A 15,872-nucleotide genomic window follows, 5' to 3' on the forward strand; every position below is an offset into this window, starting at 1 on the left:
AATCTCAGCTGAGCATGGATCTGTGAGGTTGTTGTGTTTGCCTAAGCTGGATGCTGCCCTTGTTGTGAAATAACTGTTGTATTTCTAAAAAGATAAAGAGCACAATAACTGGCATTTAAATGGAGCCATTGCAACCCTGGGACATCCCAAAGCACACTGCAACCAATAAAGCATGTTTGAACTATGATATATCATGCCCCTGTGTTCCATCGCCAGTCTTGTGTGCTCACTAGTACCGTGATTTAAGAAAGAATTGCAGATGCTGGAAAAATCGACAGACAAAAATGCTGGAGAAACTCAGCAGGTGAGGCAGCATCTATGGAGCGAAGGAATAGGTGACGTTTCGGGTCGAGACCCTTCTTCAGTACCGTGCTTTAGATATTTTTAATTAAAATAATAACTCATTAAACGACTCTCAGCCCTGGGAGGCATGATCCAAGTTGCTGCACTAGTGTCACGTGCGAATGTTTCTGATCGGACGCCATCTTCCAATTGAATGTTGATATTGAAGGCCTTTCTACGCTCCCTGCACTCCAAGATTCTTGATTGTTGTCTGTGCAGATGGGGCTCCCTTGCTTCACTCTGCCCTTGGTCAACTCCAAAACAGACCCTCTGCCTTCTTGTTACCTAGTTGTCTGTGGCATTTGGGTTCTTTGCAACACCACATTAACGGCACGGGAAATCTTTACAAACCATGGGGGACACAGTTAGTGGGTGTAATTTGGATGATTCAGTGTGTGTGTTTTTTAGGGAATGTGTATTGAGGAAAAATTGACTGGGGAACTGCAGAGCAGTGCGGAGACAGGAGATTTGACGCAATAGAAATGCACAGAGGGAAGAGTAGTAGACCATTTGGAATGGTTTCCCACCGAAGCAGCGAGAGTACTACATCATCCAGGAAACTCGGACGACTCGCTAATGTTGCCTTGTATTTTACCATGTTGAGGAGAGAAGAGAGTTAGAAAATGATGTGAAGGTCAAAACAACGTGTTTATAATCCATCAAATCCTATTGCTGTTTGTTCCTTATTCTAGCAAAGCTTGGGAGGGGGTGGGGTTGGAGAATGAGGACATGCCTCAACTGGGAAGAACATTGATCTGACTCTGACCATACTTGTCTCCTTCAGGTACCCGTATGAATCGGCTCAGATCCAGTACAGTTACAGCCTCTGCCCCCCACATTCCAGCATTGAGTTTGTGTCCTGTTGGGTGGAGTTCTCCCACGAGCGGCTGGAGGATTACAAATGGAATTATCTGGATCAGTACATCTGCTCTTCAGGCTCCGAGGATTTCAGGTATGTGTCCCCGCAAGCCACCCACCCCAGCTGTGCAACCCGAGGAAGGAGTCCCTCTCTGCTATGGTCCCACCCCCCCCCATCTCTCAGTCAGGGCGAGGATATCATGTTTTTCCACTCAGTTCAGCACTAGCATCGGCCTATGTCACTCATGGCACTAAACATTAAAGCCAGTGAAATTCCCAGTAAAACTTGAATAAGAAATTAGAAGCAGTTCCCACACACGCCTCAGTTGTGAATGACCACCCCCTAATCACATAAAGATGTATCCTCATTTGAGATTCTCCCACTGCTGCAAACATCTCGACATCTACCCTGTTATTTCCCCTGAAGGTGGGAATCTGAAGTCCCGTGCACCATTTGGGGAACTTTCATTGCCAAGGGATATAGACAGGTTAAATAGTGGCCTTAAATGTAGCGTTCAAGTGTAAAGCAGGAAATTGAGATTATATGTTTTGGCTGGAAGGCGATGAAAGCAAAGAGCATTTTGTAACCAGGGCATCTGAAATGTCCTCATTCTTCAGGGAACGGGGATTCCCCTCCTCCACCATAGATGAGGCTCGCACCAGGGTCTCATCCATACCCCGCAACACTGCTCTCTCTCCCCATCCCCGCACTCGCAACAAGGGCAGAGTCCCCCTAGTCCTCACCTTTCACCCCACCAGCCGGCAAATACAACAAATAATCCTATGTCATTTCCGCCACCTCCAACGTGACCCCACCACTCGCCACATCTTCCCATCTCCCCCTATGTCTGCCTTCCGCAAAGACCGCTCCCTCCGCAACTCCCTTGTCAATTCTTCCCTTCCCTCCCGTACCACCCCCTCCCCGGGCACTTTCCGTCGCAACCGCAAGATATGCAAAACCTGTCCCTTTACCTCCCCCCTCGACTCCATTCAAGGACCCAAGCAGTCGTTCCAGGTGCGACAGAGGTTCACCTGTATCTCCTCCAACCTCATCTACTGCATCCGCTGCTCTAGATGTCAGCTGATCTACATCGGTGAGACTAAGCGGAGGTTGGGCGATCGTTTCGGTCCGCAAGAACCTACCTGACCTCCCGGTGGCTCAGCACTTCAACTCCCCCTCCCATTCCCAATCCGACCTCTCTGTCCTGGGTCTCCTCCATTGCCAGAGTGAGCAACACCGGAAATTGGAGGAACAGCACCTCATATTCCGCTTGGGGAGCCTGCATCCAGATGGCATGAACATTGAATTCTCCCAATTTTGCTAGCCCTTGCTGTCTCCTCCCCTTCCTTAGCCCTCGAGCTGTCTCCTCCCATCCCCCAGCCCTCGGGCTCCTCCTCCTCCCTTTTCCTTCCTTCTCCCCGCCACCCCCTATCAGTCTGAAGAAGGGTTTCGGCCCGAAACGTTACCTATTTCCTTCGCTCCATAGATGCTACTGCACCCGCTGAGTTTCTCCAGCATTTTTGTGTACCTAGCATTTTGTAAATGGTGAGAGTTTATTAAATGTGGCTGTCCTGAGGGATTTTGGTACGTTGATACTTGGAAACATACTGCGGTGTGTGGAGATGGCAAAATAAGTTGTAAGTCAGATGGTACGTTGGTCTTTGTTGCAAGGAAATTGGTGTTTAGGCGTAAGGAAGTTTTGCTGCAAGTCAACATTGGTGTTGGCCTCCTTATGTTGGTGGCAGTGCCAAATGGATTTACCAGTCTGCTTCCTGAGCCGAGGAGAAACTGAGAAGAAAGGCCTGACATGGATAGGACGTTAGACGAATGAGAGGTGGATCCCGCTAAAACTCACAAGATTCACAGGCGGCTGGAAATAGTTGGAAGCAAAGGTCCAATCTTGGAGTGGATTGGGGAGAGAAGTCCAAGGTAGTCCAGCAAAAAGATCAGCAATTTACAACTAAGATGGGGAATGTCTTCTGTGGGATGTGAATCTTACGCTGTGGGTGCCCCATCATAGAGGACATCAAAGGTGTGGTGATAAACCCTTTGGCGCAAGGGATTGAAGGAAGCGTGCACGGTGATGGATGTGCTACTCCAGTGAATGGTGGCGAGGTGCTGCATAGCCTCTCCCCTTTCTTATGATCTTGTGCTCCTCAGTTTGATCGAGTCGCTGAAGTTCTGGCGCACGAGGTTCCTGCTGCTGCCGGCCTGCGTCACGGCCACCAAGCGGATCACGGAGGGCGAGAGCCACTGTGACGTTTACGGGGAGAAGCTGCGCTCGGACCAGGAGGAGTGGCAGCTGCTAGAAGGCTTCATTCGATTCGTGGAGGGTTTGAATCGGATTCGGAGAAGGCATCGGTCTGACAGGATTATACGGGTGAGGCTGTCCCATCACTCCCTACCCGAGCACCAATAGCTGGCAGCTGCTGACTCAAGCAGCAGAGTGTAGACAATCGATCAGTGGGCTTGATTGCGTCACCTATTCCTTTTCTCCAGAGATGCGGTCACGAGACCTGCCGAGTTACTCCAGCTTTTTCTGTATATCTTTGGTTTAAACCAGCATCTGAACATCCCGTTTTTATTCCTCATTTCAGTCCAAACAGCCTCCTGTGATGATCCTTTTAACAGATCATCACTTCTCACAGCTTTCAACTCCTCCCGCCTCCTCCCACACATCTCTTCCTCACAGCACCCACCTCTCCACACTTCATCTCGCCCCCCACCACCTCCTCACACAACCACACTGCCCCAGATCTCTTGTGTGAAAATCCTGTAACCAAAAGCATTAAGCAACCAGTCCTAGAGTCGTCTTCTTCTTGCGTATGGTGTGCACAGCCTAAAGTTGTAGGACAACTTGTTCTATTTGATTGTGCACGCCGGGTTGATTGCATTCGTCGATACAAGGCAGACCACGTGAAGGTTGCAATCTTCCACCCAGTCCTAGTCATACAGCATGGAAACAGTCCTGTACATCATTTCTCTGAAAAATGTGACCATTTACCTTGTATATGCCCCTTATATTTTGATTGGACTATATAATCACCCCCTCAGCCTCCATCGGTCCAGGGGAAACAATCAAAATCTATCCAGACTCTCCTGATAGCTCAAGCCCTTTGATTTTCTTATCCTAATCAAACTTATTGAATTCCCAGCACTTAATGGTTTTGTCTGCACAGATTCAGAATTGCCAGCAAGCAAATAGCAAACCGGGGCTATGCCTTTCACCCGTGTTTTTTGTTTTTTTGTTGAGACTGATTCTCACCCAGTTTTACCCGACCTCTTATTCGCTGTAACTGGAGCTTTCCCGACAAAGACTCTGCACGATGTTCAATTAACACAGATGTTCCTCTCCATTTCAGAAGGTAACCCCTATTAAAGGCCTGCAGGTGACAGGCTCCCTATCGAGCTATCCCACCGAACCAGCGGGTCCCCAACTTGGGAAAAAGGGGACTTCAGTTTTGTCAGCGTTGCTGGAGATGGAGGCCAACCAAAGGTGAGATGCTGCAACAACTGGTTCTTAGTTACTGAATGGTTTCAGTCAGCAAATGACTTTGGAGTTTAATTTTCCTCCCTCAGTCATATCCCATCCATGTCTGCCCTACCAGTGAAGGAAGGGCTAGAGAGTTTGGAATCCTGTGATGGGTTGGGAAGCTGCGAGAAGAGGAGGTGGTCCTATCCTGGGCTCCATTCAGTTTCCATTGAGTGTTCAGAGCATCATCAAACTTCATTCATCGGGGGTTATTGGGAGAAGGCAGGAGAATGGGATTGAAAGGGAAAGATAGACCATCCATGATTGAACGGTGGAGTAGACTTGATAGAAACATAGAAAATAGGTGCAGGAGTAGGCCATTTCTGCCATTCGAGCCTGCACCGCCATTCAATATGATCATGGCTGATCATCCAAATCAATATCCCATACCTGCCTTCTCTCCATACCCTCTGATCCCTTTAGCCACAAGGGCCACATCTAACTCCCTCTTAAATTCAGCCAATGAACTGGCCTCAACTACCTTCTGTGGCAGAGAATTCCACAGATTCACCACTCTCTGTGTAAAAAATGATTTTCTCATCTCGGTCCTAAAAGACTTCCCTCTTATCCTTAAACTGTGACCCCTTGTTCTGGACTTCCCCAACATCGGGAATAATCTTCCTGCATCTAGCCTGTCCAACCCCTTAAGAATTTTGTAAGTTTCTATAAGATCCCCCCTCAATCTTCTAAATTCTAGCGTGTACAAGCCGAGTCTATCCAGTCTTTCTTCATATGATGGGCTGATTGGCCTAATTCTGCTCCTATAACTTATGAACCTCTCTGTAATTTAGATTGCAATCTGGGTGATGTTCTACGTACCATAAATAATACACTATGCCATAATAGCTAATTTTCGCATTTAGTTTTATTTAGATTAATTCCAACGTGACTGTTTAAACAAAAAAAACTAAATTGATTCCTAGGTTTTCAGCCTAATGTGAGGAATATGTATCCCTGTGGATTTGAGGGACATCAGTGCAAATTCCTATGGATCTGAGGGGCATTACTGTAAATCCGCACAGATGATGGGGACAGGCATTTAGATTGATAACATTTTATGATAAAATGCCAATGCAATTGAAGCTAAAAGCTTGACTTTGCAATGTTTGTGCATGTACATTTTTGCTTGCATTGTGACTGACAAGGGTGCAGCTGGATGGAAGGGTGGATGTGCAACTGAGCCTTTCTTTGGAGATTCCTGGCAGAACTTTGCAATTTGGGGGGGGAAAAAAATCTCTTGTCCCAAAGTAGCACCGTGAGGTGTTACATGTAAATGGAATGCGTAATTCAATTACAATGACTTGTATAATTAAACTCATTTCATGACTGGAAGGTGAGCATGAAATCCATGTCTTTAGAGATCCTAGTTGTGAGTGGGACTGACCTTGCCCTGGATTGTGTGCCCCAGCTACGAATTTTGCTTCACGTTGAAATGAAAAAAGGAAACTGATTTCTCTTTGAATTTCACCAGGAGCTTTGAGGAGCACCAGGCAGCGGCATATTCTGGGAAAGGAACTGCCTTTACCATTGAGAGCACTGCACACTCGGGGACCAATGTTGTGATCACTCCCACACACGTGGACAGCCCGAGGAAGGTAAAAGAACTCGGGTGTGTAAATCACACTTGACCTGTAATGATGCCGAAGTGTGCCAGGGTGCACGGGACCTTTGTTTCAGGATCTGTGGAAACCTGGTCATCAGGCGGACACGACTGGCAGCTCGATGTTCTGGGGTTTCGTTGCTTCAGACGAGATCAAGAGGGCGGCAAAAGATGTGGAAGAGTTCATCAGGGAGACTGATTAGTCGCAGCGGCATTCGGAGAGAACATACTGGGAGGTTCGTCCACTGAGACGATATGGATGTATCCTAGAAATAAGAACAGTGCAAGCACTCGATGGTATTGTACAATAAGCCTCCGAATAGTAAGCTGGAGATAGAGGGACTGATATGAAGACAGATTTCCAAAAGATGCCAAAGCAACAGGGTTGTCTCAGTGGGCGACTTCAACTTCCCCAATATTAACTGGGATTTGCTCAGTGCCAAAGGCTTCCATGAGGCAGAATTTGTGAAGTTTATCCAAGAGGGAGACATTTGAGAATGGAACAAACATACTTGACCAGTGATGGGAAATCAGCCTGGTCAGGTGATTGGTGTTTCAGTGGAAGTGTGTTTTGGGGATAAAGATCACAACTCCATAAGTTGAACCACATGCAAACTGGAGAGCAGCACCTCATATTCCACTAGCCACCAACCCAATTGGAATATGATTGCGCGTTGAATTCTCCAATTTTAGGTAACTTCTGCAAATGAACCCCATTCTCTTCCCCTGCCGCCCACCCCACATGATTCTCCCTCACCTTACTTTTCCTCCCACACTCCCTTCCCCTGAACCCTGTCTGACCTTACACTGGTTTCTTACCCCCCCTACCCCCCCCCCAAATATCCGGGACCTGTTGGGATTTATCCCAGGTTATTGAAAGAGGCAACGGGAGGAGATATCCGGAGCCTTGATGAAGATCTTTGCATCTTCGCTTGCAACTGGCGAGGTCCTGGAGGACTGGAGAGTAGCTAATGTTGTTCCTTTATTTAAGAAGGGAAGTAGGGAGAATCCAGGGAATTATAGGTCGTGAGCCTCACATTCGTGGCACGGAAGTTATTGGAGAAGATCCTTTGGGATGGTATTTACTCCCTTTTGGAGGAGAATTAGTTCATTAGGGCCAGTCAACATTGCTTACTACAAGGCAGGGCGTGTCTCACTAACGATAGAGTTTTTGAGGAGGTGACAAAGGTGATCGATGTGTGTAGGGTAGGGGATTTTAATAATAATAATAATAATGGATGGGATTTATATAGCGCCTTTCTAATACTCAAGGCGCTTTACATCGCATTATTCATTCACTCCTCAGTCACACTCGGTGGTGGTAAGCTACTTCTGTAGCCACAGCTGCCCTGGGGCAGACTGACGGAAGCGTGGCTGCCATTCTGCGCCTACGGCCCCTCCGACCACCACCAATCACTCACACACATTCACACACAGGCAAAGGTGGGTGAAGTGTCTTGCCCAAGGACACAACGACAGTATGCACTCCAAGCGGGATTCGAACCGGCCACCTTCCGGTCGCCAGCCGAACACTTAGCCCATTGTGCCATCTGACGTCCCTATTTTAGTAAGCCATTTGATAAAGAACCCTATGGTAGGCTGATCCAGGTGATTACAATGAACAAGGTTAATAATGACTTGGCCGTATAGATTTGGAACTGGCATACTGATAGAAGACAGAGGATGCTGGTGGAAGGACAATATTCAGGTTGGGGGACTGTCACCAGTAGAACTCCGCAGGAATTGTGCCGGGACCTATCAGCTGTTTGTGATATGTAAAAATGACTGGGACATAAATGTAGACGGGTTAATTATTATGCTTGCAGATGAAACCAAGATTGCCAGGGTCGCAGATTACGATGAAGACTGTCAAGGTTTATAGTGGGATACAGATCAACTACAGAAATGGGCGGAGAAAGGGCAGATGGAGTTTAATCCGAACAATTGCAAGGTGGTTGTACTTTGGGAGATCAAATGTGGAGGGGGTATTAATTGCAGGGAGAGGTTGGACAGACTTGGATTGTTTTCACTGGAACGCCGGAGGTTGTGAGGAGATCTGATACAATTTGAGAGGCTTTGATAGAGTAGAACCTCTTTCCCAGGATGGAATAATCAAATTATAGAGAGAATAGATTTAAAGTGTGAGGGATAAAGTTTAAAGATGATGTGCAGGGCATTTTTTTTACACAGAGGGTGGTGAATGCCTGGAATGCCCTGCCAGGTTTGGTGGTTGAGGCAGATATGTTAGTGGACTTTCAGAGGCTATTTGCTATATAGCCAAGCACGGGGTGAAGGGACAGGGACTATAAGCAGGTAGATATAATATGGTCTTGGCATCATGTTTGGCACAGACATCGTGAGTTGTACTGTTCTATGTTCTATCTCTCAGTCATTTGGGAAGGCGACAAGTTGAAGCTGGAGAGATGTGCTACTATTCTAGGGTGGCTTTGTGGCATTCCCCGTGCAAGAGGCATCTTGCATCAAGATAAAGCCTGGCAGTTTCACCAGTAACTAGTTGAGTTTTTTTTCCAACAGACTTTGCATGAAATAATGGATGAAATCGGGCTTCATGCAGTTTATGGAAGAGAGTTGTTACTGCACAGCACAGTTACAATGGGGCATTTAGGTTCCACAATCTTCTGAATTCACCATTTTGCATTTCCTCTAACAGCCTTTTACTGCCGAATCCATGTGTTGGAGGGCAAAATCTTCATTCTAGTTTTGTTGTGACTTATTTAAAATTTGCGTTGCAAATCCAGACGGAATTTTGAAGGAGCTGAATACTTCATCTGTTGTGCTGTTGAGCGGGTGTCAGTTGGCCACATTTGGACCTGTCTCGGGTGAGGGAGCAGAGCTCTACACACCAGGCTCCCTGGTGTTGCAGCCATCTGCTGGAATGTATACTTGCAAACATTGATACACTACCAGAATTATGCACATTAGGTCAACTCTGCAGGTGAAGCAGTTACCAGAATGTGACCTGATTATTAAAAAAAAGTTTGTATTTTACTTGTTCTTCATGATCCTTTTAAGTATACTTATTAATGTTTTAATAAAGAGGGTTTTAATTCCTTCAAACACTCATAACATATTTCAATGTTGTCATTGGCCACGTTTAGTTTGTCCTGGCACAGTTTGGATTTTGGTTTGCTGGACTTGGATTCATTCTCTGGTTAGTTTCAGTACTGAGTTTCACCTTCTCTCTGACTCGGGAGCATAACTGCGTGTTTATATGTGTGTTTATTTTAATACGCACACAGGTCCAAGGGGAGCAGATGTCAACTGGCACTGACCACTCTGATTACAGCCCAGCTTCTGCGTCCACTGCTGCATCTGGAGACAGACCAGGCAACGTGCAGAACTCTGCCATGGGTATCACTCAGACTACAGGGGACCAGTCTTTGGCTTCCACCACAGTGGAGGGCAGGTAAGATCATCACTGATCATTGTCACATCGTCATTCACAGTGCACCCTTGCACAAATATATTCAGTTGTTCCTCTCCTCATGCAAGTTGACACATAAGTATTTATTGGGAATAATCTTCAATCTTGTTGCATTACCATGTTGCCGCTATGCTGTGCTGGCCCTGAGGCATCATGTGAATACTGAATTAATTCAAGTTTGCTTTAAACCAATAATCTCTAGGAAGTAAAGGCAGTGTTTATTTCTGAAGCTGTGTTTACAAACTAGTTGAGAATTGCTATCATGTAGGAAAGTCCCTTTTTTCTTGTGGATCCGTATATAAATTATTTTGACAATACATGGGTTTTTAACCATAATTGTGCTTTACCTAATCTGGTAAAGTGTAACTTTTGTTCCAAACCTTGCAATATGTGCTTTGATTCTCATCTGGATTATCACTTAGTGAATTTCACAGCAGCAAAGATTAGAACTTTTCATTTATTGTATGGAAAGAAAAGATATTTGCTGCATTCTTTTTAGCGTAGATACTGAAGCGGCCAGAAGGTTGAGCCTTTGATTAAAGCCTAGTTCTGATACCATGGTATCATATTTCAATGACACCTTATTGTCATATGTACCTAGGTACTAAGAAATGCTTTGATGAACTCTGGAACTTGCAACAGCGGGAGAAGATAGTTTAAACCGAAGATGGACACAAAAAGCTGGAGTAACTCAGTGGGTCAGGCAGCATCTCTGGAGAAGAGGAATAGGTGATGTTTCAGGTCAAGGCCCTTCTTCAGACTGAGAGTCGGGGGAAAAGGAAGCGAGCGAAATAGACAGTACACAGAACAAATGAATGAAAGATATGTAAAAAGCAACGATGATCAAATGTTCACCTTACTCTGCTTTAAAAATATTCTGAATCTGAGACTGAAGAAGGGATCCGACCTGAAACATCTTCTGTTCATTTTCCTCCAGAGATGGTGCCTTACCCGCTAAGTTCCTCCAGCAGTTTTTTTTTTCAAAGACTCTGCTTCTGTCTTCCTTTGAGAAATAGAGTAATGAAGACTCGTGAGAAAAGCTGGGGAGTAACCCAGCCAGTCAAGCGGCATCTCTAGAGGACATGGACAGGCCACGTTTCGAGTCAGGAGACTTCTTCAGACTCTTCGCCTATCCATGTTCTCTGGAAATCCACCTGACGCCCATAATGTCATTCTCTGTTGACACCTGTCATCCCGTGACCATGTGTGTTTCCTCTGGTTTCATATCATATACTAAAGACCTACAGGTTAGTACGAACTAAATTTCCCTCATGCTAGATGATAGAGCTGACATATCTATGAGTTTGCAAATGACGCCACTGTGATGGGCCAGGTCATGAACCAGGACAGGAAGGAAGTAGAGAAGTTAGTAACATGGTTTCAGAACAACAACCACTCCCTTATTATCAGCAAGACGGAGGAGCTAGTTATTGATCTCAGGAGGGTGGTAGAGTACATGAATCGATGCATTAATGAGCATCAATGGCACCTAGGTAGGAATGGTTTTGATCTTAAAGCTAACGTTACCAATAATCTGTCAAGCAGAGACGGAAACCGCTTTCAAAACATGGAGAGGACCGAGGGTCAGGGGGGACACAATTTCTAGGCGGCCGCGCGCGCATGTGCACACTCACACACACACACACACACACACACGCGAGGCATCGGAAGCATCAGCCGTGCGCCCTGAATTAGATTTAAAGCTTGTAACGTGAGGGGGACCGTCCCCCACCTCTGAAAACATGGAGGGGACATGTCCTGAAACCCTGGCCACCCCGGGTTTTCCGCCAATGCTGCCAAGGACCAACCAAACTGAAGTGACAACCAAGAAGGCACAACAACCACCTCTACTTTGCCTCGATAGGCGACTGAGGAAATTCAGCATCTCCAATGACTCTCACAAACATCTACAGATACACCATAGAAAGCATACTGTCGGATTGCATTGCAACTTGGCTTGAGACTATAAGAAATTGCAGAGACTTGTACATGTAGCCCTGTCCATCACACAGACCAGACTCACACCATTGACTCAATCTATGCTTCACGCTGCCTCGGAGAAGCAACCAACATAATCAAAGACTTGTCCCACCCTGGTCATTCCTTCCTCCTAATCCCATCATGCTGAAGGTATGAAAGCTTGAAAGCACGCAGCACCAGACTTGGGAACAGCTTATTCCCCTCTGTTATCAGGATTCTGAATAGTCATTTAATAAGCTAGGGTACTGTCCAACTCACCTCTAACCCATTGCTGACATTGGACTTTGCCTATGGTACTGCTGCGCTCCAATGCTGAGAACTATATTCTACACTCTGTATCTTCCCCTTTGCACTTTATCCATTGTACTTGAGTTTGATTTGATTGTAATCAAGTTTGTAAGTGCAGTCGGCAGAGAAGGAGAGTAGATGCACATGAGGGGAATACAAAGCAACATTTGCAGCTGTTTTAATGCAAGGAGTTTAACTCGTAAGGTGAATGATCTCAAGTGTTTATGTGGGACTATGACATTGGTTTCATCACTGAGACATGGTTGAAAGACGGGCAGGTCTGGCAACTCAGTATCCAGGGTATATCATTTTCAGGTTAGACGGAGAGGAGTAAAGGAGGACATGGCTTTACACTGCTAGTCAAAGAATGCATTACTTTGGTATTGAGGAAGGATATCCGAGATGGTTCATCAAATGAGACCATATGGTTAGCGATTAGGAACAAAGAGGGAGTTGTCATTTTACTTGGGGGTGTATAATAGGTATCAATGGTACTTTAATCAATGGTACTTACAATCAATTGTAATTATTATATGTAGGCAAATAACAGGGAGATGTGATATATTTAGGGTAATTGTATGTACTGGTGAATTTCAAATTCCCAACTTTACAGGGTGATGGAACTTGCTAACTCGAGCAAAGATCTTGTTAGGGTCTTTTAAAAATGTATGAAAGAGGGAATAAGGTGGATGGAGTGGAAGGATGTTTCTTTGGAGTATGCTTATTAAAGGCAGGAACGGGGTACTGATTGTGGATGATCACCCATGATCACAGTGAATGGCAGTGCTGGCTCGAAGGGCCGAATGGCCTACTCCACCTATTGTCTATAAACCAGGACCCCCCTCTCCAAAAGACATCAGGCTGGAGAGGTGACAGATGCCCTTCCATCATAAGCCACTTTACACTTTGTTTATATGACTGTGTACTACATGTAAAATATTAAGTATGTTTTATTACATTGCTGTAGCCAGCTGGCCTCTGGGATTGCAAGTGCACTGACCTCCGCATCATCTCTGGCAGAGATACTGGAAACAATGAAGCACCCCACGTGAGTACCAAATCTCCAACTGTGGCCTGTGTGCATGTGAGGACAGGACTTCTACCCAGCAACATTGTCTGTTAAATTCCATACCAGCAGCTTACAGGACATACATTTAAAGTTTGTGAACCAAGGGTATGCAGGATAAACAGGAATGAAATAAGTACTGTTCCACTGTTTGGACAGACTGTTGGAAAATGAATTGTGTAGCATAATATTTTTTTCATTTGTATAGAAATGTACGTAGTTGCCATTTCACTGTCTACCGTGTTGCGGGAAGTGCAGACTTGGGTCACTTGTGATGCTCTGGGATTTGACATTTTCCGAGCACTGTGCTCACGAGCTGGGATTCACATTGCTTGGAAAGAGGGCAAAGATGACAGGGAGTAAATTCTCTTGAAGGGAATTGTTTACAGTGCAACATTAAAGTTTGTGAACCAAGGGTATGCAGGATAAACAGGAATGAAATAAGTACTGTGCCACTGTTTGCCCTTTCCATAAAAGGGCAAATTTATTCAGAACTAGGCTGAGGCAAGTGAAAAGTGACCAGAAGTGGGATCATGTGAAGGTGGTATTTGGAATTGTGCCTGGGATTGGACCAGTAGTCAGTGAGATTGATGCAAACTGACCATAGAGGTAAATTTATCAATGTTTTATGAACCTGTGGGAATTAATTCTTAGTTTATTTTCGCTCTTTACTCCCAGAACTGGTATTCAACTGCTTCCCGAACAGAGGGGGTTGCACCCTAACTGCTTCATCAGTGCAGAAGTGGCCCACTGGCTGATCAGCAATGTTGAAGGGGTTCAGACACAGGCCATGGCCATTGACATCATGCAGGTACAGTGAGCATATACATGGCACCTCTGTCCCACCACTCCCAGCACCGCTGCCCTGCTGGAGGGTTACTGCGAGCCCTGCTTTCTGTCGACCCAGCTATGCTGACTTATGGCCCTACAATTGCCCTCATCAACACGCAGCCGTGCTGACATTTCTCCACACTGAGAAGGGAGAAACCAGGCAAGGTCCCAGTCTGCAATCACTCTTCACGTGGACATCAGACATCACGTAACCACACCCTCGATCAATTGTTTTTACCTCAGTCTTCTTCTCTCAACTCCTCGGCTCCAGGGAAAATAGACCTAGACTCTCCAATCTCTTCTCGTAATTGAAACACTTCATCTCTGGCAACATCCTGATGAATCCCCTCCACCCTCTCCAGTACAACCACATCCATCCTATAATGTGGTGACTAGAACTGCATGCAGTACTCCAGCTGAGTCTGACCATTTTTTTAATAAACTTGGTGTGTAACCAACCTGCTCAGGTATTCCAGGCCCTGACGTGAAGGCCGGCATCGCATACACCTTCTTAACCATGTTATCTACTTGCATTGTCACATCTTCCCAAAGGCACTTTTACATCTTCAACCCATTAATTTTATTTTTCCTTTTGAAATCACCTTAGTTTTTAAGATGCCTTTTTCCCAAGGTTTACCTTGACTAAAGTGTTTTGGATCGTCTCGCTGCTTACCTCCTCACCTTCCCACGTGCGCTCGGTCCACCAAGGCTTGCTGGATCGCCTGGTTGCTAACTCACCTTCCCATTCCCATACCAACCTTCTGTCCTGGGCTTCTTCCATTGTCAGAGTGAGCCCACAGGCAAACTGGAGGAACAGCACCTCATATTCCGCTTGGGTAGCTTACAACCCAACAGTATGAACATTTAATTCTCCAATTTATGGTAACACCCCCCTCTCTCTTTTCTATATGGCCCCATCTCAGTGCATACCCATTTCTCCCGCTATTCCACCACTCCCCCCCCCCCATTCCACCTACGTCTCTCCCTCTGGCTTTACATTTCACTCCCTTCCCTTATCTGACTCCCATTTGTGTCCTTTTCATCTCTAGCCTTTGTCTACCCACCTGACCATCCCCCACCTATCACTTGCCAGACTTTGTCCCACCCTCAAATCCTTTCCAGCTTTCTCAACCCGATCAAGAGGTTGCCTCCACAGATGCTGCCTGACCCGCTGAGTTACTCCAGCACATTGTGTTTTGATCAAGATTCCAGCACCTATGGTTTTCTCATAATTGGAATAAACTGAAGTCAGATACTTGGGGCAGCACAAGCTTGGTGACCCAGCTCCAAACCTGACCTCGATTCTGTCTGTGTGGATTTTGAATCTTCTCCCTGTGATCCAGTGGGTTACTTTCTACATAGTTTAGTTTATTGTCATGTGTACTGTGAAAAGCTTTTGTCATCAAGAAACGCAGTACTTTAATGAGCTGGTTTATACTGCCCCCAGGGTAGAGGGAGTGGCAGGAAAATCAGAGCATTGATGAATAATGGGAACATATGTGGGTGAACGAGATTTTTGTAATGATTCCAAGGGCTGGCATGGACTCTGTAAATTGATGGTGAAGCACTCACATCTCTGGAGCATGTTCAATCTGCAGCTTCGAAAGGAAACTTACTGCATTGCTGTAAAATTGACCGTTGCTTTGTGTGAATCTTTGTACAGAAAATGCTGGATGAGCAGCTGATTGTTCACGCCTTCGGGGAATCCATGCGGGCTTTTGTGTATGGTTTCTACCTGTACAGACTCCTCTCGGACAAAGACACGGAAAAAGGTAACGGGGTACTTCAGTGACGCCATTCTGTAACTGATATATTGATGCAACCTTTGCTTAAGGCACAGTAGACACTTCTTCAGCATGTACATATCCCCACCATTAACCAAAATGCTTCTAAACAAAGGAACTTCTGGTTAATGAGTGGTCACCGCTG

At 45.8% G+C, this 15,872-nt stretch overlaps 1 protein-coding gene across 2 annotated transcripts in view; it reads left to right on the forward strand.

Moving 5' to 3' along the window:
- Positions 1 to 15,872, forward strand: part of depdc5 (DEP domain containing 5, GATOR1 subcomplex subunit) — a 78,589-nt gene that overhangs the window by 47,439 nt on the left and 15,278 nt on the right. For both annotated transcript variants that reach the window (XM_033043495.1, XM_033043497.1), the window contains exons 28-35: positions 1,127 to 1,294; positions 3,362 to 3,581; positions 4,564 to 4,697; positions 6,205 to 6,328; positions 9,594 to 9,760; positions 13,014 to 13,094; positions 13,791 to 13,923; positions 15,607 to 15,715. In XM_033043495.1, coding sequence (XP_032899386.1) covers positions 1,127 to 1,294; positions 3,362 to 3,581; positions 4,564 to 4,697; positions 6,205 to 6,328; positions 9,594 to 9,760; positions 13,014 to 13,094; positions 13,791 to 13,923; positions 15,607 to 15,715 — 1,136 coding nt within the window. The remainder of the gene's footprint in view (positions 1 to 1,126; positions 1,295 to 3,361; positions 3,582 to 4,563; positions 4,698 to 6,204; positions 6,329 to 9,593; positions 9,761 to 13,013; positions 13,095 to 13,790; positions 13,924 to 15,606; positions 15,716 to 15,872) is intronic.

The sequence above is a fragment of the Amblyraja radiata genome, chromosome 25 (assembly GCF_010909765.2).
Source record: "Amblyraja radiata isolate CabotCenter1 chromosome 25, sAmbRad1.1.pri, whole genome shotgun sequence".
Lineage (NCBI taxonomy): Eukaryota > Metazoa > Chordata > Chondrichthyes > Rajiformes > Rajidae > Amblyraja > Amblyraja radiata.